The sequence below is a fragment of the Triplophysa dalaica genome, chromosome 11 (assembly GCF_015846415.1).
Source record: "Triplophysa dalaica isolate WHDGS20190420 chromosome 11, ASM1584641v1, whole genome shotgun sequence".
NCBI classification, from domain to species: domain Eukaryota; kingdom Metazoa; phylum Chordata; class Actinopteri; order Cypriniformes; family Nemacheilidae; genus Triplophysa; species Triplophysa dalaica.
Window position 1 is genome coordinate 17,088,287 of NC_079552.1, and position 24,340 is coordinate 17,112,626.

General features: G+C 38.3%; 3 protein-coding genes across 3 annotated transcripts in view; 1 reads left to right on the top strand and 2 right to left on the bottom strand.

Annotated features, from left to right (window-relative positions):
* ttc7a (tetratricopeptide repeat domain 7A) overlaps positions 1-7,357 on the top strand; it is a 34,986-nt gene extending 27,629 nt beyond the window's left edge. The window contains exons 20-21 of the mRNA XM_056760319.1: positions 776-978; positions 5,820-7,357. Of these exons, the coding sequence (XP_056616297.1) occupies positions 776-978; positions 5,820-6,038 (422 nt within the window). The 3' untranslated portion in view covers positions 6,039-7,357. The remainder of the gene's footprint in view (positions 1-775; positions 979-5,819) is intronic.
* A 3,132-nt stretch (positions 7,358-10,489) lies between these two features.
* On the bottom strand, positions 10,490-16,785 carry stpg4 (sperm-tail PG-rich repeat containing 4). The gene is made up of 7 exons (XM_056761324.1): positions 16,688-16,785; positions 16,044-16,100; positions 15,653-15,910; positions 15,270-15,334; positions 13,382-13,427; positions 10,765-10,869; positions 10,490-10,677 (listed from the first exon to the last, which is right to left on the bottom strand). The coding sequence occupies exons 1-7, from the start codon at positions 16,736-16,738 to the stop codon at positions 10,567-10,569; spliced, it is 693 nt and encodes a 230-aa protein (XP_056617302.1). The 5' UTR covers positions 16,739-16,785; the 3' UTR covers positions 10,490-10,566.
* Positions 16,786-17,869: 1,084 nt separating this feature from the next.
* Positions 17,870-22,759, bottom strand: calm2a (calmodulin 2a (phosphorylase kinase, delta)). The gene is made up of 6 exons (XM_056760543.1): positions 22,634-22,759; positions 21,930-21,960; positions 19,675-19,818; positions 19,492-19,598; positions 19,270-19,405; positions 17,870-18,845 (listed from the first exon to the last, which is right to left on the bottom strand). Exons 1-6 carry the CDS (start codon positions 22,634-22,636, stop codon positions 18,817-18,819), a joined length of 450 nt encoding a protein of 149 aa, XP_056616521.1. The 5' UTR covers positions 22,637-22,759; the 3' UTR covers positions 17,870-18,816.
* Between the last annotated feature and the right edge of the window lie 1,581 nt (positions 22,760-24,340).

The window sequence follows — 24,340 nt, forward strand, 5'->3', positions numbered from 1 at the left end:
AGATTTATAAACTAAAATCTTTAATGAATAATATAAGGTTTATAAAATCTTAACATTTATTATACACATAAGGTGACATAATTTTAAAAAGCTTTTACACCTTTACTAGTGTAATAGCTGTCTAAATTGTCCTACAACACACAGCAGGCAGAAGTTAATGGGATTTAGTTTTTGGGGCTGTGTTGGGTCCTAAATGCCAGAGTTGAGGACCTGAGCGTACACAGCGCTCCACACATGGCCTTATTTAGCCATCACGATGAATATCCCTCTGTGTGTGAGAGAGATATTAATGGGAGGGGAGAATGCTGTGTGTTTGCGATCACAGTTTCGTCATTTTATAAAACACACACAACGCGCACATTTGCCTGATTTGCACCTGTTTGGTGCATAGTTTGCCCAAAATGATGTAACGTTTTTATATTTACTCATTTTCTCAAAGAGATTATAAATGACGTGGCAATGAATACATCTTTGAGTGTGTTGACGTTGCAGATGGCTGTGTCACAGGTGTGATGTCCGAGATGTTTTATAAAGATGAATCATCGCACACGCACGATACCAATATCACAGAAAGAAAATATTAAACAAACACAGTTTGTAACTGGAGTAATAGATTTTGCTGAAATGTCACAAAAAAATTGTCAGAAACGACTCTGGCATCAGAATCATGATCATAATGTTGTCTGTGATGTTTTTTTGATGTTTGTAAGATGTCACAGTGATGGTTTGTAACTGACGCAACTGTATGTGCTTTGTGATGTCATGGGGCACACAGGGGAGTTGTTCATCGCAGACGGCAGGAGGAAAGAAGCTCAGTTCTGTGTGCAGGAGGCAGGAACTCTCTTCCCCACCTCACATTCAGTTCTGTTGCTGAAGGGCCATCTGGCTGAGCTCAGAGGCAACGACACAGAGGCCAAGACCCTGTATGATGAAGCAATCGCCATAAACCCTAGAGGACATCGCATACTGCTGCATCTAGTGAGTGACACACACATTCACAGACATTCCTACATCAGAATGTAGTTGCAGTAAAACGGCATCAACCATGGTTACTTCTACATGCAGGCCATTGGAAAACACTGTCCATTCATTTGTTCCCCTTCCTCTAGCACCCTCTGACTTTAAATGAAGATTTTTTTCTACAATACTGTTATTTGAATAAAATGAACCCACAAATGTCCAAAAAAGTATATTGAATACACACATAAAATAAATGAAACCAGAAGCAAATCATGCAATAAATAGCACAGATAGAACCATAATGTTTGTTTAAAATTTTTAAATGAGCGTTGCCCCATCAGGCCAAAAAAGGTAATGCATTTTCAGCAAAGAAGAAACTAAATATTCTAAAATATTAAATATATCTTTACTGGACACAGCTCAAACAATGAGAGACTCGACCACGGGCTGTCTATCACAACCACACACCTTTTAACAATGTTGTACTATACATACTTAACATACTTACGTACATTTGTACAAGGGACATCTCAAATACAAGCATAAAAAGAAAGTTTTCACTTTTCAGTCACTGTAATGTATTTGTCACCAGCGATTGGTCCAATGATGCTGGAGCTGTGGCATATGCACATACGTGTGTGTGTAGAAAGGCGGAGTAACGTGTGAGCTAACATTAGCTCTGCCTCCACTCTCTTCTTTCATTGTGACTGCATAATGTCAGGCCCTTCGTTACTCATCTTCACTGGAGTAAGTGAAGTGAAGCTAGGCCATTTTCTCCCTAAATTTGGCCAATGAGAGCACGGTTGCCTGCTATTTTTGAACAAAAGACGTACACTATCAATTCCCAGAGCTGATGAGAACTAATTCTGAGCTGAGATGGTGAGGCACTGCATAGTCCACACACTTCATGAGGACATCACTGCATGCTGTCACTACATCCTCAGTCACGGTGGGATCAAAACTAACAACTGAATGGTTTACATTATTATAAATAATTGATCTGTATGGGCTTATTCCCCCTCATAATCTTTAATCGAAAACATTAACCTCTCCTTCCCCTTCAAACAATATTTCTTCTCTGCTTGACAAATGTCTCGTCAATGGGGTGGGATTATGTTGACATGTCCCATGGTCAGGATTCCAATTTACACAATAAAAAAGGATGAAGCCATTTTACTTAGATATACATTCCAAATATTGAAAGAAACACTGCTGGCATGTTTTGGCATTATGTTAGCATGTTTTAGCATTAGCATGATGCTAGCTATAGCATGTTTTCGTATGATGTTAACATGATGGCAGATTATTTTACATTATGCTTGCATGATTTAACATGATGCTAGGAGTTTTTGTGCTCCATAAGCTTTTGATGTGTATTGCTAACCTGTTCTAGCTTGTTTCTAGGGTACTTGGATCGGTGCTAAGTTGTAACTTAAAATAATGATTTGAGGAGTTACAAGTTACAGTTTTGAAATGTCAGTATGACATTAGCTAGCCTGCATTTTACATTTCAAACGGAGGTGGTGATAGAGAGGCAAAAAAATGGATTGTAGCTTTAATTGTGATGCTGATCAGATTTTTATTACTGCAATACAGCATTTAATCAAACCTGGCACAAGACGTCATGTTCCTTTTTGGTGATCTGTTTCTTTAAATGAGGAGACCTACAGTATTGTTGGATCCATACATGTGTGTTTCTGTTGCAAAGCAGCTTGATGGGTATTTCTGTTTTGGGGATGTCAGCTGAGTCGCATCCGACTCATTGTTAGTGTCTGATATTGCATCAAATTGGTTGAGTCATCACACACTCACACAGAAACACACACACACGTGATTTGCCTGTACGATATCTCTCATTCTCTTCTGTGTTTCTATGGCACTCTTTTTTGCTCTCTACCATTGGCCTGTTGGTTGATTAGATAATGCAAATACATTATTTATAACACTTCACTCCTTCTCCAGGGTTTATGGGATGCCTAGCAACCAGTCAACTGTATGAGAGAGCTGATAATGGCAAACAGAATGAGTGCTAGGGCCTTTTCATGCAGGATGCTGCAAGCGTTTCCTCATAATGTGTTAGGACATGTTTCGCTTCATATTTTAGCAAACTACCTAGGCCGTCTCATTCGTCTGCCATTGGGCATCCTCTGCCATCCGCAACATATTATTCCCATTAAAAGCAACATTTTTTTTGCATTTACTCTGTATAGTGAAGCCATGTCTTTAAAAGGAAGAAAATAAATAAAATATGTCTATCCTTGTGCACTATTTAATTTGTGTATAAATGAATAACAGAGTATTCTGTATCTAGTAGCCGGCACTTTCTCAGGTAAACTAATTTGATCCCAGATGGATCAGATGAGTATGCCATTGGATTAGCAGGGTTCGTGTAGAGGGCTGGGCAAGGTCATGACCCCACACCAAGACTTCATTTGGCACCTCTGCCACCGTCAGCAGCTATCAGTACTTTATGTGTTATTGATCTATTTGATCCTCCCGTTTCCTAGAATGCAATAGAGTCTATTTACATTTTACAAATCTGTGTTTGTGTTCTCTTTTCGCCTCTTAAGCCTTCCAGGTATTAGGCCCAGAAAGCCAAGAGTCGCAGACAACGCTCCTGTTAGTGTTTTCAGCAGCTCTGTGCGCTCACTCATAGATCCAATTTCCCCTCTTACTTTTCTCTCTCCCCAGTGGAGTCATTGAAGTGTCTGCATATTAAACAGTCAAGTGGCGCTGACTGTGTGTGTGCTGATATAGGAGGCTATGAAATGTAATACCTTTACAATACATAAAACAAATTGATTTATTTCAAAGGTTAAGGTTAAAAAGTGGTTTCGTCTATATTCTAGTTATTGAAAGACGTACATAACTGAAAAATTTGAATGTAATAATTTGATAAAATAGTAATTTCGTCCATTTTTGGGCAAGGTAGTTAAAAGCTAATAGACATAGGTTCACTGAAATCAAAAGGTTTTTAAATCTGGCAGGGAAAATGTTTTGTCTCTTTATATATTAAAGAGAGTGAGAAAAGCAGAAAATAAAGGGCGAAGAATTAGATTGGATCAGAGATGGATATTCAAACAGAATGTAGTATGGGTAATAATGGTTTATCAGTGAAGAGAGAGAGAAGCTGGTATTGCTTACTATATTTCAGCCCAGTTTAAATAAACAGACAACACAAGACAAGACACACCTGCCTGATTCAACTCAGTCTACACCACCATAGACCAATGTGTAGAGGGTTGGACGATATAGCTAAAAATATCAAATCTTGATATCAGTAAGCCTTTTGATTATATTCAGTATCTGTCTTCAATATTTATGTATACAGTATTTGCTCTGGGTTTTAGTGGTTGTTTCTATTATTTATGGGACATTTTATTTCAACAAACGTGTCACCCAAGTGGATTTAAAACATTTTAATGTAAATGTTTAAAATAATCTAAATGTTTAAAATATATAGTAACTACATAAGTATATTTTTTTACATTTAAAAGTGTGTAAATGTCACACAGAGATGAAAATTTAATAAAATATTGTTTAACTGAACTGAACTGAGAACTGATTCAGACAATTAACCCTACATTTTTAATGCTTTTTTAATGAAGTTTAAATTAGAGATGCTTTTAAAGGTCCAGTGTATGAAATTTAAGCAGTATCTAGTGGTCGCATTTGCAAATTGCAACCAACCACCAGGGCTGGGGGGTAACGAAATACATGTAACTTAGGTACGTACTTAAAATACAAAATTTGAGTAACTGTATTTCTTTACAGTTACTTTTAAGTAGGTGGTAATCAAATTACAGTTCCATCCGAAAAGTATTTTAGATTACCAAAGTTATAACTCAGAATTTTAATGTCATTTACTTCATTTAGACATAAATATAAACTGAAAGAGGCATAAATGTAAACAGCAATTGGTGATTCTTTAAATCTGAAAATCTTTCTTTCAAGTTTCATACCCCTTGCGAACAAAATAGGAGGGATCTGGGTTAATAGAAATTGCATACTAATATTATTAAGTACTATCCTGAATAAGTGTGATAGCTGTTGTAAGTTTCTTGTTTCAGTCATTTTAAGGTAATTGCCACTTTTTGTCTCACAATTCGGACTTTTTCTTGGAATTAAGGACTACAATGTCTCATAAGGGAAAACTATACAACTGATGTTGTTTAAAATAATAAACAGAGGAAAGGCAAGTCCTCTGTTTGATGATCCCTTTGTTTTATGTATCATATTAGTATTCTAAAGTATTTGGATTAAGTTACAAAATTTGTGTAATCTAATTAAATATGTTGCAGATTCATTTTCAAAGCATGTATTTTGTTATCTGTAGAGAAATACATTTGAATAGCAACCTTCCCACCCCTGCCAACCGCTCACTCCACCCATCCCTTTCAAAGCAATGGTGATTGACACAGAACTAAGATGATGTCATCTATTTATACGATAACGTATTTATACGATGACGTATTTACGAAACACTCTCCGTAGAGCAGTTTGTCCATTTAGGGCTACTGTAGAAACAACATGAAGAATTCCATGCAAGGGGACCCGCGGTGTTTGCAGATATGTAATAGCTCATTCTAAGATAATACAAATATAACACTTCATTATGTACGGTCTTTATACACCACTGATGACATAGTTAAGTATATTATATTGCATTTCTTACAATAGATTCTCCAAATTACTAACAGCACCTTTAAAGGCATAATTTTTTTAAATAAGTTACATCTCTGCATCTGTGACCTGCAAACATCTGTGTTTATTATACCAAAAAAGAAGAGTTTGTTTGAAATACACACTAATTAAGAACGCACATACTTAATTGTCTCTCCCACATATCATGTCCACAGGGGAAGTTGTTGGTGCGTACCGGCCGGGTGGGTCTTGGGGAGAAGGTTCTGAGGGATGCGATACAGGTCCAGAACACGGCACACGAGGCCTGGAGCAGCCTGGGGGAGGCGCTGCAGAGCCGAGGCAGCTCACAAGCTCCAGACTGCTTCATTACAGCACTAGAGCTGGAGTCCAGCTGCCCCATTCGACCCTTCACTATCATCCCACGAGAACTCTGACATCACATCATATACACAATCACTTCATGTTTCATGTTGTTTCAAACACACATTGCACCCAAAAGGTGCCGCTCTTGTGATCAAAACACATGAACACTTCAAATTATTCGCTGCAAAGACTGAACACATTTTCTTATCACTTCCTTGCGAGATGTAATTTTGTTGTTATGCTGCATTCTCTTGTTTCTCAGGGACAACATTCTGTAAAATTCCAGTGACTGGCTTGGATCTTCGTTGACTATTTATGTAGCCAGCGGTCGTTCTTTTAACAATGATTGTGAAATCATCTCCATGTCATTGTTTTCTTTTGTATTCCCTATCAGCACCGGCCCTGTAGCTCAGACTTTTGAAGATCTTATGTAATATTTCCAATGCTGTTTGTCTTCTTTCTCTGGGGCGGCTGTGGTCGCCTAGCAACCAGGCCGTGTTTGAGTTTCTGGGGAGGCTGTTGGATCTTCAGCATGTGGGTCTAAAGCCTCATGGAAAACAACACTGTGCTATTTTAGCCGGTTTGTGTGAGATGCCGGGATCAAGATGTTAATTAGGGAAAGTAGAGATTTGAGCTGCTTTATGTAAGTCTAATACAGTGGGATTCTTTTTTACTTGCACTATACATGCCCACATGTTCTCCTGGCACAAGGAACACGTTTCTCTCCGGCGTCTTCCAATTTTATTGTTTCCAACAGGTCTTTCTGCTCCATCTCCATTACTTCAGCTGAACCGCTGCCATATTATATGATGATTTATGGGATGAAAATGACTGTTTACAGGTTTGCGTTGTGAGTGTTGAAAGATAAGCTTACACAAAATTAGGGCTTCAGCTATCGATTTTTTTAGTAATGGAGTAGTCTAATGATTATCAGTATTCGGATAATAAGTACTTTTTCTTTTTTAAAGAGCAATACTAAATTATAAATAAAAAATTAAAATGAGCAACTCATTTGTTTCCTTTTCTAGAACAATTTACATTTTTATAGCTGAAATTGCATACATTAATATCTGTGAAAACTAAACCCATTTAGCACATTCATTGCCTTTTTACTTTCAAAATGCAATATTATTTAAATGAGAAACATGAATAAAAATAGAAAGTTTCAAAGGCAAACATCTAACTTATGCATGATGCACTTAGTTACTCTAAATAAGCTTTCGTTTCGGTTTTTATACTTTTAAAAAGTACTATATATTTGTCCACATCAAATCTGTAGTTAACTGGTCTTTTATTTTGGCAGGTTGTAGGAAGAAGTTTATTTTTTGTGTCTGTTTCTTTGCTCAAACAATACAATGTTTGTGAAATAAACTCTCAGAGATGAAGTTCATGTGTTCAAGTCCTTATAAAGTGCTGACGCAGACAAATTCATTAGCATCAGGCGTGTAGCATGTTAAATTGTGCTGTTCATTCACTCAGACACACAGAACAGATCGATGGCATGTGTAAATAAAAGGATTCGGGATCCACAAGTCTGTATCTAGTTTTATGGACTCAATGCAGTCGGATAATAAGCTTCACTTGTAAAATAGACTAAAACTAAGTAAAATAGCAGTTCACCATTAAGCTATCCCTTATCTATCAGCTTGAGAAATACGTGGGAGCGTGTGAACAGACTAAAACCTTTTGTCTCACATAGTTTAGCGGGCTGTGCGTTGGTTATAATGGTCAGTGGGGAAACGCAGTGCTCCTTAGTTGAATGGATTAAACAAAGCTTAATCTCAAATTTATTGCCTCGATTCATTTTTGTATTCGAATTACTCAAATTACTTGAGAAATCTTATCATCCCTACACAAAATGTGTTGTCTTCTGCTAGACACAGGGATGTGTCTGATCTGTTAAAGAAGCAGTTTATCCAACAACAAAAAAATCTGTATTTACCCACCTTTGAGCTGTTCCACATTTGTGAAAGCATTTATAAATAAATGATTAATAAGTCATTTACAAATGCATAGTGAAGCAGTTATAACTGCATGAATAAAAAGAGGGATTCTAACGAAATACCGGCCAAGTAGCGAGCGATTATTAACTCACATGTTGTAAATGCTTAATAAATGTATTTATTCAATATTTATTTGACTCGAAAGCAGGTTCATTATTATCTTGATGCCGTTTGCAATATAAGATGTCAGACTGGACACTGTAGGGTGTTATGTTGTTTTTCTTATACATGCTCACTATTTGGCAGGTTTTTTGTTAGTTATTACTGCTTTATAATGCATTCATAAATTACTTATTTATCATTATTGAACACATTTATAAATGCTTCATAAAGAGTACCTCATTTTTGGGTGAACTATCCCTTTAAGGTCAGATTGTATTGTTTAGAGTGCATTGCAGGTTATTACTAAAGTGTTTTTTGTCTTCATTTGTTTATTCATCTGAGTGGATTATGTACTGAAACAAGGCAATCTCCAGTCTGAGAGTTCTCATGTTTCTGTCTGTTGTGTACCTGACTGTGTTAGTGTGATCCAGGCCTCGGGGTGGCTCTCTGATTACTCACAGGTGGCAGATCAGCCCCTATGCTCTCCATCAGACCGAGGCAGAAACCAGGAGTCGTTGGAGGTCAGATGTCCTGACTGAGTTACAGCTCTGACAGCTGGCTGTCCAGCGATTCAAAGACGTATTTGTTTTTTGATGAGAACCCTGGAAAGATATGATGCGTGCAAATTACACAAAAATGCTTGATGTGTACGGAAAAACAAAAATGCAGCCGGATGATGTTATGACCTTGAATGCATTGAAAGTCACTGTTAAAGATAAATTCATAATATATTTGCCTTCATGCCATCACAGATGTGTACGACTATTTTGAGCTCAACATAAACTAATAATAGAATATTCAAAATATTTTGGAAAAAATGAACGTCAATATTGTTCAGTATTATCATCAGATTTTTAACCTTGAATCAACCCACATCAGAACAGAAAAAGCACCTCCGTTGCCTCTGATGGACACTTTAACAGAATTAAAACAATAGTTTTGGCAATTGGCACAGGAAAACAATTATGACATGACCCCTTTAAATACCTCAAATTTTGTTTATTAGTGAATAACTACTCTTACGCGAAATGCAAGGTGACCTTCACAATTGGCGTGCTCGACCATTTGTTGTTCTCAATCAAACAAAAATAAGGTAATTCACAACTGGCGCTGTTCATTTTTCACAAACAATAGTTCATCTCAAACTGGCCTCATCCCAGCCCATCCTCTTTAAAGTATTATGAGTCATATAATAGACCTGTGATGTAGTACCAACACCTGTCCATTGCAATGTAAAATGATATCAGGCCTCCAGCCACTTTTGTCTTGACTGATATTGAGTCTGAACATGACCCCGTTAAAAACAACTTGCGTGATTGGCCGAAGCTCAAAATCAGTCAAATGACTGCACACTACCGCTACACATACATGGTATTTTGGGAAGAATGACTTTGATTCTCTTCACCCATGAAGACCACAAAATTTTAATTGTGTCTTTTTTTTACTCACCCAAATGACGTTCTACACATTTCAAGACCTTGTTGTGTCTTCGGAACACAAAATAAGATATATTTGATAACATCCGAGAGCTTCCGAGCCTTCTCATAGACATCTTAGTCATTTTTACTGCCAAGGTCCAGAAATGTTGTAAAGGCATAGGCTAGTTAAAAGGGTTACATAATTTTAGTTTATAAATCGTTTTACATACGATCAGTTTTTTTCTGAAATGCAGTTGTTTCATGTCATGGCCATTATTTATCATGATTTTAATATACATTGGGTATGTCAAATATTGGGTTATTTCAACCCAGCATTTGGACGAAAATGGACAAACCCAACAGAGGGTTAATCCATTTTTGACCGAATGCATGGGTTTAGTAACCCACCAATGAAAGTTTGCTGAAAGGCAATCCAACATGTTAATCAATATTGATCATATATTTAATAATACATTTATTACAATAAATGTATTCAACATTGAGTTATTTTCGACCTATTCCATTGTGTAAATATAGAAACTATTAACCCGCATATTCATTCTCAACATGATTAACTTACTGCGAATTTTGTCATAACCCCTGAAAGGGGTCAAACTGGTTCTTGTGTGGGTGTGACATTGACTTCTTTGTTCAGACTGAATGAGTTATCTGAGTCTTAAGAAAGCATTGTTCACTATGGGCGGTCACGCCACAGCAACCTCATGACATGCCAGAGATACCATAACTGTGACATCTAGTCACAAGATTGATGATGAGCTGAGAAAATCAGTAGTAATGTCTCATCTTAAAATATTATTAGTTACCTGGAGGATACAGATTAAAAACCGATTTTCTGAACAGTTATCCAGATGATCTGTAAATCAGGTTTTTATAATGTATACTTAATATATTTATTTGGAAATTATGTGTATATGAAATCTATGTATTTAGGCAAATATTAATATGGGTCGTTCATTTGATAAAATTTAATAAATCAGATTGCGTAAATGTTCATTTTTATTATACTGACATCCCAAGCAGGACTACATACAGGCGAGTCATTTAAATGGTAAAGATCATGGTATGTTACGATAGAGGAGGTCATGGGCCCAGTGCACTTTGACCCCAGAGGTCAGCTGTTGACCCTTGTGCCATGTCGGCTCATATACGCCAGGTCCTGGAGTTCCCTTTAATAAACAAAAAAAACACCATTTTAGACAAAACAATGACTGAAACTATAAAAATTAAATGTTGTTTCGGTTTATATCACTCACAGCGTGTGCTCTGTACAGTCGGGGAAGTTTGGATCTGAAGCAGGAAGTGACTGCAGTGCCTGTGCTTGGTCTCGGGTTGTATTGTCCCGGCGCAGGTCCCTCCTTCTGCATCCATCAATGCCAATGAAATAAAGATGCTATATCATATTCTCTTACCAGAATGAAAGGTAAACTATTCCCTTAAAATCTGACTAAAGGAAAGGATTTCTCCAATCCCCCAGCACCCCCTATAAAAAAAGACCACCAATCTACAAACATAGATATATTTGCATGCCTTCGAAAACACGGTTGAGATGAAGACCTTCAATGCTCAACACCTGAGAAGCCGTGTGCAACCCATCCATCCATTTTCTACCGCTTATCCGAACTACCTCGGGTCACGGGGAGCCTGCGCCTATCTCAGGAGTCTTTGGGCATCAAGGCAGGATACACCCTGGATGGAGTGCCAACCCATCGCAGGGCACACACACTCACTCATTCACTCACGCACTCACACCCTACGGACAATTTTTCCAGAGATGCCAATCAACCTACCATGCATGTCTTTGGACCAGGGGAGGAAACCGGAATACCCGGAGGAAACCCCCGAGGCACGGGGAGAACATGCAAACTCCACACACACAAGTCGGAGGTGGGAATCGAACCTCCAACCCTGGAGGTGTGAGGCGAACGTGCTAACCACTAAGCCACCGTGCCCCCCTGCCGTGTGCAACCATTACATGCTATTTGATTCCACCGGTGAGCTCACTGGATCCAGCTGGCCTGCGCTGCGTTGCACGGCAGGTTGAACCGGGGTGGCTATGTTCATGCGGGTCACATGGAAGCTGCATCCAGATGAGGTCAACTTCCGGTGGGTTTCAGAGGAATCAGGCCACTGCGCCTTTACAGCCAGCTCAACATTCCCCCGGATAAAAGAAATAGCTGTGGCATACTACACATGTCTGTAGAGGCACTGAGCTGTTATTTCATTAAGGGTGTCAATCCAGATTCAACAGCCCTCATACCAGAATAAATCACAAACCTTTTCGCACTATTTTGTATTTTTCATATGCATGATAAAATGATATGGAGAGAATAGAGTGAGAAATGAAGAGTTTGCCTGCAAAAACAGATGATTTCATTTTTTTTTTTGTGCATTGCAAAAATGTCAATTAAGCTGCAGCGAGGTTATTTTAATTAAGAAAAATAACACCAAAATACAGTTAACTAACACAATGAAACACTTTAAAAACATGAGGAGTTAAATGTTTTTGGAAGGGAAAAAATGTATATATTCATATGTATCTTTAGCCTATATACATTTTTTTTCCAAGCATAAAACAATTAAGAGAACAGTCCAAAAAAAAAATTCTGAATAAACTATTTAGGTGAGCGTTCAAATAAAATAATGTTTTTTGTTTTATTCAACTAGTTACAACATTTCTTCCAGATTACAAAAGAATATATTGTTTTCATTCGCATTTATTTAATTTAAATGAAATGGGATAGTTCCAGAGATTTTTTTTCACTTCAATGCATCTTTGCATTTTTTCATGTCATTTCTTCTCATAATCATCTATTTCTAAAACAAATTTGCGAGGCAATCAGGTATTATTACTATAGCAGTGGCTATTTGCATCAAGTGTTTAAAAAGTAGGTTCTGTTAACACTAAGTGAAAATAGTAGCATTTCTTAGCAATATGCTATTAACACTAGCCAAAAAAAGCTGTATTTTCTTTTGGATTAAGTGGACATAGTAGTTAAATTCTATTAACTTATAAATAGTGGCAGATAGCGTTACTATTTGCACCTCAGTATTGTTGTACATTACAGTCTAAATCAATATATTTATAAAAATTATTAAAACGATGGCAACTTATTGAAATGTTAAAGCCCTAAACCTAAACTTTATGAATAAAAATGAATGAGTCAATAAAAAAAAAAGTTATGATCTGTAAGTTAATACAAAAAGTTACAAGAGTGTTTTTCTTGGGAGAGGTGGATATAAGCCCCGGTCTCCCGTGCCAAGCCATACAGACTTTACACCTCACGCCACTGGACCTGCTGTTTGAAACACTTTCTCTATTCCAATCACATAATGTTTAAAGGAGTTAGTGCAAATGGTCTCTGCCAACAAGGTGGGCTATTTGTAGTAAGTGTAAATAGACACTCTGTATTACTATTATCCTCTTGAAGGACACATCTGAGACATCTCCGTAAAGTCTCCTGGAGTATGAAAGATCAACCCCTGAGCAATAAAAGTTGCCCATCTGCTGTTGATCTGTCATCTTTGGATTAAGCTTGAGGTTTCCTCGCTACTTAACCTCTGACACAACACTTGTCTTACACAAGACGACACGTACTCAAAACCACACAAGGCCCTAACATTCATCCTAATGAGACCCAGAGGATGCTTTATCATCCTCAGTGTTCTGTCAACAGCAGACAGCTGCCAGCAGAGCTCAGATAACCAGCCTGCACGCTCGCGCCACGACTCATGAGGTGTAAAACCAGTGACGCGCATGAACGTCGATCTCAGGAGCTTACACGCTTTACCAAACATTCTCAAGCATTAGCAAAAGCTAACTGTTAAGTACACATAGAGAGAGGCTTTTTCAGATTATAAGAGGACACTCACAGGGAGAAAACTGACTCTCTGGACCACTGAACGGAACATCACGTGTCTGCAATAAGAGATTAGTGACATTAGAGAAGTGAATATAAGGCACAGAACAGAGAGCCAACATGAGGGTTTAACACTATACAGAGCACAACAATATAGACATTCCTGTTGATCCAGTCCAGCTGGTTCAGATTGCTTAAATTATGAAAGGGTTTTTTTTGGGAAAATTGAAAGGGTGACTATTAAAACATGGAAAGGAGTGCCCTGGAATGTTCCATTGTACATAAAACCTAACAATCTTTTGAGCAATATTATCAGTTCTTCGTAACTATTGTGGGTATGCATTTATCAGATTTTACCGAAATTCAAACATTTGCTTGTTAACAATGGCAAACGTTCAACCAAAATGCATAATATTCGCCTGGTAGGACAAGTGACCATCTTATAACATTCTCAAACTGGTCCTGGGGCCTCATTTATAAAATATGCGTACGCACGGATTTGATCTTAAATTGATCATTCACAAAAATACACAGCAGCATTCGTATTTATAAAAAACGTTGCACGTTTGCACTTTTGCTTGTCGCTGCAGGTTTTTGGAAATATAAGTAATTCTTTCCACTTGTATGGGGATTGGACATTCACAGGTGTTCTATCAATGACATTAATCAGACATCAAAAAAAGACAAAGATCTGGAAGTGTTCCGCTGTGCGCAATTTTACGATCATTTATGATTTATAAGCCGTTTCTCAATTCCAAGAACGCAAAGAACGGACTTGTGTTCTTGTGGAGACCGGTCTTACGAGGCAGCTTCGGAAGAACGAACTTGGATGAATGTGCCGCAGTGACTTCTGGGACTTAAAGTCGATTCCGAAAGCACGCAAGGCTGCATGAGACGCATCCTTGATAACGAAAACACATCCGAGTACTTTCATTCGTTCTCTGTTCTTGTGTTCTTCCATGCGTTCCATTTCGAAGGGCTCATCCCTATGCCCTAATCCCTTCGAATGGTTTACCCTCCGGAGTGATAACTTTGAACGGTTAAAGGGTGTAGTGGACCAAACAACAGTTTCTTGAAGTGCCCTTCTGTGTCATCATCCCAGGCCCATAAGGAGGTGGCGTCACCACACAAAGAATCTGCACATAGAATCATGGGAGTCGGAAGAGACCATCAGTTGTACCCTTCAAAATCCTTCATTCTAAAGGGCCCTTAGAAGAGGCCAGTTATGAGCACTTCGGTCTGGAACGACCCTTAAGTAAGGCAGCCATGATTGTTTTCACTCCGAAGGGCGATATATCCTAGTTGGAATGCAGGGCTTGAGTATTGGTACCGGACTTTGACGGTTATTGATGGTGAAGAGCGACGACACGAGGACACAAGACCGCTGAAGAACGCATATTGAGAACGGCCTATAGATTTCACATCTGATAGAGAGGCACACACGCGTTTTCTGTGCGTAGGCAATGTTCGTTCTATGAATCACACGTACATACTTTGAGAAATTATCGTAAAATCTAATTAACAACGCTTTTTTATAAACAAGGCCACTGGGCCCGGTTGCATAAACTTAGCCACTAAAACTGCGTCTTAACAGCTAGTCTCACAGATTGAAAGGTCTAGTCTTACTTTTCATATTTCAATTGGCCCAACATTCTTTTTTAACTGATTTAAAGAAGTTATGACCAGTCTTGAAGAGAAAATATGAGATGACTAACTACTAAGACTAGTTTAAGCAGTTTATGCAATCGGCCCATGATGTCTTTCAAGTCCTGCAATAAAGTAAGTGACTGATGGCAATGCTTTGAAGTTGTGAAGCCAGAATGAGAAATCATCACAGATAGCAGTGTGTCATGTTCTCAGAGGAGTGTGTGAAAGCGTGCTGAGGCTGAACACTCACTCACTTGCAGGGGGATTTGGTGACGGGCTTCTCTGCAACATCATAATGACCAGGTGAAAGCCGAATATCCTGCATTAAAACAATATTCATTTAAAACAATTAAAAGAATTTACGTTTTGTTTTCTAATACATTCTGAAGTTTGATTTGAGCATCCAAATTGAGTTTGAAATAAAAAAGTTTGGGAGGGGCACATAAGGCACATACTCTGTTAAGTGCCTCATTAAAATGTTTCATTCTTAAAAGATTTGGATCAGGCTTTTAAATGGCTTCCCCATTTGTTAGATTGACCTCATGCTGCTGGTGTTCTCCAGTTGGGGAAGTTATAACTAAACTCAATAAACTCAGGATTTGCGCAGCTTGAAGGATGGCATATTGGACAGACTTACTTTGTCCCTGATCCCTAAAGTGTAGTTATCACGTCTGGGGCAGTTTTTAAAAGAGTAAGTGGCCTGGTGCCGGAGAGCCTCATTGGTCGAGTCGGTGAAGTTATACGCCCCAGGCAATAACACGTCCCCTCTACGCACACGCATCATGAGGTTATCCCTCCGCCCGGTGCTTTTGAAACCATACGTCTTAGTCACAGGGTTGAGACGCATTTCCTCAATGAAGTCTCGGATGTGGTAAGTGCCAGGAATGGGAGAGTTCTGATGGGAGATAAGGAGAGCTTCTCATTACACCAAAATGATTTTGTTCTTGTGTGAACTCTTTGTGTGTTTGCCATAAATGTTGACTATTTTAATTGATTAAAAAAATCCCCTTGGTTGGAATATCTCATACCTTAATAGTGTTTCTCCACCAACCACTTCTATCAGCATACACATCTTTGTCATGATTCTGAAAAACAATGTAAGGCTTTTGTATTAATCACTCTAAGGCGTTCTTTTGTTTTATTAATGTGCAAACAATAAATGACTAGTAAACAAATGACAATTAATAATCATTTTGAAATAATTTTTTGAAATCGCAAAAACAAAAACATTATTTGTATAACAAATTCCTAAATTGATTCTTAAAGTTAAACAAAAAATACATTTGCACATGTCATTTCAAACCTGTTTAACTTTCTTTCTTTTGAACAAAACTAAACATTATACTCAGAAGTGTGTTGATTACCAAAAACCGTTGACCACCATTTCCTTCTATTGTATGGACACAAAAATACTGAGACATTTCTCACAATATCTTCTTTTTTTGTTCAACTGAAGAAAAAGACATACAGGTTTTGAACAACACAAGGGTGAATAAGGGATGATAGAGTTTTAAATTTTGGGTGAACTATTCCTTTAAAGCACTTATACATGTATTTACATATACATGTAATCTAGGAGGACATAAAAAACAGTTGTGTCATTTTCGTTATGCATTAAATGTCACAATGCTTTCCCTTGAGTTTTTTTTGCAGTAAATGTGGAAAAACTCACCCTGTCTACACCCTTTCCTTTAGGTAATGTTTTCTCTCTTCCTGTGGTCATAGTTCTGTTGTTCACCTGTTTGACTCGTGTAACAGACACCTCAACGACAGGACATGTTGCTTAGATACTAATACTGTTTAACTATTAATCAAGAGCAATGGATAAATGGGTTTTACCCTCCTGTTTGCTCTCTTCAATTTGGTCTCCGGCTTTTAAATGATACGAAAACAGCAGATTGTGAGTTTTATCATTGTCATGACACTGCCCAACATACAATAAATTTACACATAACGTTGTTATAACCTCAAAAAAGAAAAACTAAAGATGTTTTTAATAGTTTCTCAACAAAGAGCAAATTTAACATTTCCTTAAATGATTAGTTCGCCCAAAAATAAAAATGATCTCATCATTTAGTCACTCTCATCTCCAAACCTGTTTATTGCTGCTGTTCTTCTGAAACAACTACATATTTTGTGATTTTTAATTTTTTTACAAATCATTATCAGTCTCCTTTATGTTTGTCACTGGGTTTTTTAAATCTAACCAATAAAAAAATATTAAAAGTAATCGTCAACTTTGACAGAACAGTATTTAATCATTTAAAAAGTAGTGTTTTTTTCCATTCCTGAAAAACAGTGATGCTATGACTCTTCTACATATCACAATATGGGTCAATATTGTAATGTTCTTCATCTTTTGATTATGCAGAAGACAGAGTCCTACAGGCGTGGAATAACATGTAAATTAATTTTTATTCTGAATTGCCCTTTAAACTCCCTGCTTCTATATGCTTCACGTGACAAAGACCTTTGCACTTAAATATAATTTTTTAATGAAGGCTTTCTAATGAAAGTTAGTTCTTTTGTAACAGTCTTTTTGCGCTGTTGCTAGGTTACAGAACACATGCTTCTAACAAGTATCTGAAGGGCCCAGTGTTTACTGCTTATCAAACCTGCTGTACTGGTGCACTTGAAAACTGAGGAAAAATCAGACATATTTCTTTGTTTTGCCTCTTCATTGTAATACTCTATTGGAAAGCGTGCCTCAATTTGAAGTGGGTCTTTAAATGAGCTGTATAAAGCTTTTCTTCATCCAACATAGAATAATCCACACCTATAACATTGCAGCGAACTAATCTGGTATGTCGCTATAACACATCTATGATATAAAAAAGGATGACATTTACAACAGTTGTCATATAGGAGTACTTTAATGAGCTTTTTAGACATGGATGCCTTGGCCAATCCTATCCCATCAACACACATAGTAATTTGACCAGCTGACAAACAGTATAGTGATTTAAACATGAATAATTTCAATTATTACAATAAATATTGTAAACATCTTGGTTAACAAAATTAGTGAACTGAAAATCAGCTTCGATATGGATAATGAATACCATAACAGCTTTTAAAAATGTATGGGGCTGAAAGATATTTTTCAAACAAAGAAACTTTCATTATGGGTAAATAGTAAATTTTATTTGAAAACAAATATACAACTTGGAATGGACTATCTGAGGCATGACAATGCCATTAAGTGGCTTAAAAAAAAGAAAAGTAAAAAGAAAACTACCGTGAATAAAACATTAAAAAGCATTGTAAGATTCAAACAAGTTCTTGGTATAGAACCGCAGATACAAAAGAGTTTATGTACGAGTATCTTGAAGATACACCCGTGTCTTTTCTTTTTTGCAGTAGTGCAATGCTGAGAAACTTCATATATATATACACATTTATATATATATATATATATATTATATACTTAGTCCATAGTCCATGCAGAGTTACGCCTCTACATTGTTGCCATGCCAACGTCGGTGCCAAGAGACAACCAGCTGGCAGGGATCCCATCTTGCTACGCATGAGGGGGTCTGACAGACATGACGTGTGCATTTGTACACGCCATAGCCCCCTCTTCGCGGCAACAAGCACCTGATCGTGTAACCGTACCGCCACCTCAAAAACACGATGACAGCAAAAGAAAGGGACATGAGGACTGAAGATCCTATGCAGTTTACATGCAGTTCCTTTGGACAGCCGGGAGGAGGGAGGGGAGGGGACTTAACATTTTACAGATTCAATTAAACAGAAAAAAGGCAAATTATTTATAGAAGAGAGAGGATCTGTACAAGGCCTTCATTTCGCCGTCATCATCTGCACAAATTCTGTAATGAAAGAGAACGTATGAGTCCATTTTTGAGCAACTTATTTGATTTACGAGAGGATAATACAGCATAACAGTCCTAACTAGACACAATAAAATGTCATCGGAAAGTCCAACCAATCCATGACCATGAATTTTCCAATCTATTTGATCCAAAGATCGTAGACACCAGATTTGCTCGGATTGGTTTCGATTTCATCAGTTACACAGGTTATCCCCGCCCACTGTAAAATGTTGGCCAAAACCAAACCCCACATAACTGCACATTTGACGTCAAACATGTACTGACTGGTTGTACTGTCATCACATTTTTCATTTCAATCTAAACACCCAAAATACTTGTGGGTGTAAACTTGTGGTCCAAGAGTTGACGTCAATTCTAAATACTATTTTCAGCAACACCGAAACAAAAACAACGGGCTCACCTTCGTAGTTAACTTGACCGTCTCCATCAATGTCAGCTTCTCTGATCATCTCATCGACCTCCTCGTCAGTCAACTTCTCTCCGAGGTTTGTCATGACGTGACGCAATTCGGCTGCACTGATGTATCCGTTGCCATCCTAAAGCACAAGATGTCCAGTATCAGAAGCCGCACAAGACATTATGTCTGGAACTAGTTTGTCATTCTGGAATCGCACTACTCCACCTTATCAAAGACACGGAATGCTTCTCTGATCTCCTCCTCGCTGTCGGTGTCTTTCATCTTTCTTGCCATCATGGTCAGAAACTCTGGAAAGTCTATCGTCCCATTACCTACAGACAGACAAAGCGTTAAAGAATGCACAGCTTCTCAGATCACTTTGTGATCTACATATGCAAGGATTCTTACCATCAGCATCCACCTCATTGATCATGTCTTGCAGCTCAGCCTCTGTTGGATTCTGTCCGAGCGAGCGCATGACAGTGCCCAACTCTTTGGTTGTAATGGTGCCATCGCCATCCTTGTCAAACAGTGAGAAAGCCTCTTTGAATTCTGCATTGAAGGACAAATGAAAAAAAAAAAAAAAAAAAAACATTGTGTTAGTGGAAACTCACCAAAAAATAAACAAGGAACAAGAAAACAAAAACCAGTTGGGTGAGTTCCAAGGAAAAACAAATGTACTTTATTACATATTCAAATATAAACCCAAAAGTTCAAGAATAAATCAACATTTCAAGTGATTACCGAGCAAACCCCATTTAAATTCCAAATCAATATAAAAGCTTTTATAATCTTAGCTTTAATTTTATAAACAAATTGTAATTTACATAAACAAACCTCTAGAGCAGATGTCACAAATGACTTTAGACTTAATGAAATACCATCAATTGCATATAAATAAAATTATATTGACTTGAATGAATGAATGAGACACTCTCCCTGTCCTCCCAAAACCCACTTAACATAAAAAAAATAACAGCAAAGATGAAAGGTGCTCACACTGAATACCAAACGAAAAAACAAACTCAAAAGGCTATGAAAACAAACCCCTTCCTAGACAAACGTGACTTTATGTAAAATCTTACTACACCCCCCCTCACACGGATGAAATCTTACACTACTCGTATGCAAACCGCCAACTCTGAGACACCGTTGCTATGGAGATCCTGCCCTGTGACCTCATTTGGTTCCTATGGAGACAGGCCACCGGGACCTAGTGAGCCATATAGATATCCACAGCAGTGACCCCATTGAGCCGATATAGAATCTAGACTCCATAACACAGAAACATTGCTGTGACCTCACAAGATCTCCAGGGAAACACTCTTTGTCTCGCTGGATAAACCGCCATGACCTCACGGTCACTATGGATACAGGACCACAATGACCTATATGGTTTCATTGTCGTTTTATTTGAGGACCTTTAGTGTAAATTATGAAACCATGATTATAGACCGTTAAAAACTAGGAATAAGGAGACAAGGTTTATATATTAAAAAAAAAAAAAAACTTATGAAGGGTTATAAAAAAATCTATAAGTATTTGACGCAAAACTAACACTCCTGTAATTCACAAGTTTAATATATTAAAAGCATCTACACACATGTATTGTCCTGCATTTATTAAACTAAAAATGAAAACATTCGTATTTTGGTAATCCAACACACGTGTGTTTATTTAAACAAGTGTATGAAGTACCGCAACAGTGAAACAACCAGATTACTACTCCGAGCCAGAACATCCCGTCCACAAATGAACAACAATAAAAGCGCTTTATTTTTCAAGTCATAAATAGGTTTGGGTATCATTTGAATTTTACCGATTCCCAGTTTCCATTCCACAGTTGAAGAAAACATTTACAGTCACTAAGCCTGCTTATTGACGGTTTTGAAAAAAATATTTATTTATGAGCATCATGTATATATGCATAGCAACCATGTCTTGTCTGATTAATACAAATTTGTATAACCATAGTTAAACTACACCATGGATAAACTATGTAACTATGGTTTATTGGTGTGAATGTGGTGTCCTTTACTGCAAATACTATAGTTAAACCATGCCTTCTGTAGTAAAAATATGGTTCATTTTTTTAACTAGGACTTTTTTGAGATATCAAGTTAACATATACATTTCTGAAAATATGCACGAAGGGATTGATAAAGAGAAATTTAAATGTAAAGTATGCAATTCCTTTTATTTTCCGATCCGATTCCTGACCTTTCGATTCCAAATTGGATTTAATTTTCGATTCCCAACCCTAGTCATAAATGACAACCATGGTGGGTTCAGATGAAGGATGGAGCTGTTTAGTCTAACAGGGGACACACCCTTGTCCATCTGCCTGCAGTTACTAACTCCGTCCAACGGGGAAGGGTGTGTTCACTGAAACTACACCTAGACTCACAAATTAGTCATCGTCCTGACCAGTTTTGCTCGCTTTTCCCCACCACAACCGGTCCATTCATTCATTCAGGGAACGCGTCCCAACCCGGTCTCACGGCTCGCCATAAATGGAAATAATATAAATCCACAGAGAGAGAGAGAGAGAGAGAGAGAGAGAGAGAGAGAGAGAGTAGGGGGGGGCGGAGAACAGGGAAAAACTACAGGAATCCACACCACCGGCCACGTGCCAATGGCAAGGAGATGTAGAAAAGTCTTACCGGCGATCTGCTCTTCTGTTAGCTGGTCAGCCTGCGGAGGAGACAGAAAACGCATTTTAGATAGATGTAACCACATTACAGGAATGAGGGGAGGGGCCTATATGAAGACCACTGAAAACCTCGTATCATCGTGTCCCCCATAATATATAATATTGGTGTAACGTTATCTAAACCCCGAGTCGAGTATCGTAAGGAATATGATGTGCTCCGGTTAACAGTAGACAAGAAGCGAATACGACAGCTTAACGTTAAATGTACAAGGTGGCGCAGTCCACTCATAAAAATCGTTGTGCTGCTTAATTTTAAAATATTAAATTGATGCAATTATATTGCGGACCTAAAATGCTTTCCCGAATATCATATGGATTGCAGTAATGCGTCATATTTACATGCGAATTACATTTGCAATGATTTTACTGCAACGCGATTTTTTAAGATGTTGCATTGCATACGATTACTGTAAGAACATAGAGCATCTTCTATGAATTCACATTTTCATACGTAACGTAATTACGGACCATGCATTTGTAAACAAGCTGTGCATTCAAGAGAAAAGACGCATGATCTTAAATTCAGTCAATGCATATGAATGAACTATAACGTTACGCCGACTGTACTGCGCATCACTTTAGTATGTCATAGTTATAATAAGTGCGCACTACGTAAAATAAAACTGCCGTTCATACAAGATAGTAAAAACTCACCATGGCGTGGTTCTAGCAGATGTACGTCCACACGGTAACTACAGTCCGCAGCTGGCAAACAAACAGGATGCGATCATACAGGGCTTGACGCGCCTTTAATGGTGGCCAACAAACTCCGCCCCCCACTCGCTCTCCATCCGCCAACGCGCTTCCTTCCCTATCAGAAACGTTCGTCAAAAATCACACTACCGAAAGGTGTGAGCACACAATACGGCGCGCCGAATCTTGTTTACGACAGCAATTTATTTAAATCGCGAATATGTGCGAGATTCACAAAGGCGAGTACGTTTGCAGTGGAACTAGTTCACTCGCGGAGTCATACATTCTGCTAAAGTGTAACCCGTCTTTCGCAGCGACGTACGTTACGGGCAGGAGCGGCGGCTCGTGATTGGTCCGTTTGTAGCCGCAATGCGTCACTCGCTAAGATCCGAACAGACCTGCATTCCCGGCTAGACTCATTCGCTCACTCACTTCACTTGAGGAGTGCGTTTCATAAGGAGATGATAGCGTGGCATTAAAACATTAAGTGATCTGTAGATCTCAGACTTCAGTTTGAGATTTGTATGAAATGTAGTGTTGATAATGCCTCTAAAGTAATGAAACTGAATAAATGATGGGCTTCATCATATCAATGTTGAGTGGCAAGCAATGGTGGACAGGTGTGCACTGAGCGTTATTTGTAATAAAATGTCGCGCGTGATCAATCAAATAAAACGAATGGCAGTCCCAACACTGCTCTGTTAAAAGGATTTGGATGTTAGTTATGGAGCGCAGTCCACTTAATTTCCCCATCAGATTGATTTGGCAACCCCGGCCTGCTGCAAGCTTAGCACAAAGTCCCTCTGCAACGTTTCACATCCTCAGCAGACATTCAACAGCAAGAATCATTTCTTTTAAGCATAGGCAATTTAAAACCCCTCTGACAATTCAGGTCCCTATACTGTACATGAATAAAAAATTTGACTTCAATGCAGATACACCGTAACATAATAGAGATATCAGGCATCCCATCCACTGTATTGACTGGGCTTGCCATATTTAATGTGATGTGAAGGGAAGTATCAATCTAAACATCTTTACTGAAGTCAACTAGACGGATGAATTGATTCTCGTAACATGTTCCAGGCATATGAATGACATTCGTGTGTGTATGCTCCCGGCCTGCCGGGTGCAGGTGGTCGAGTGTAACATCAGCTGAGACAGGCTCATCCAGGGATAACTCAGATGTGACATAAGGAGCAGCAGGCTTGTGGGCACACACACAGTTCATCTTCAGGCCTGCTTGTCCTCACTGAATGCATGGGAGTATCTAATGGCCTGTTTCTCTATGCTTGGCTGCTTGGCTTTCTTTCTCCCACTGGCCACCTGTCTATACTGGACTTCCAGGTGGGAGCGAGTGGAAACTGTGCGGGTATCAAAGGGGATGGATCGTTTTGATATGATCGCAATAGGTTTCCTAACCAGATCGCCACCAACACGTACTCATTGTGAAAAGTCTCCCATGTGTATATGTGTATATTTGCTCTACGTCAGAAATTAGACATTGATTTTAAAAGGGATGGGGCGTTGGAAGGACAGAAAGGTCAAAGGTTTGGGAATGTTTCGTGATGTGAAGAGAACATGTCAAGTTTCACTGACCAATAAAAATGGTTTGTTTACCCATACCTATCCATTTGTGTTCTCTCTAGCGTTCCAGCGCTACAAAGC

Bases quoted from the DNA above. Each gene is read 5' to 3' on its own strand.
- stpg4 (XM_056761324.1), bottom strand. From the start codon at position 16,738: ATGACCACAGGAAGAGAGAAAACATTACCTAAAGGAAAGGGTGTAGAC. The intron at 10,870-13,381 runs GTGAGTGTCCTC...TGATGGATGCAG, and splicing joins AGAGAGTCAGTTTTCTCCCT to AAGGAGGGACCTGCGCCGGG. The intron at 10,678-10,764 runs GTGAGTGATATA...TGTTTATTAAAG, and splicing joins GACTGTACAGAGCACACGCT to GGAACTCCAGGACCTGGCGT.
- calm2a (XM_056760543.1), bottom strand. The intron at 19,819-21,929 runs GTAAGACTTTTC...CCTTCAATGCAG, and splicing joins AACAGAAGAGCAGATCGCCG to AATTCAAAGAGGCTTTCTCA. The intron at 19,599-19,674 runs GTAAGAATCCTT...GTCTGTCTGTAG, and splicing joins CAATGAGGTGGATGCTGATG to GTAATGGGACGATAGACTTT.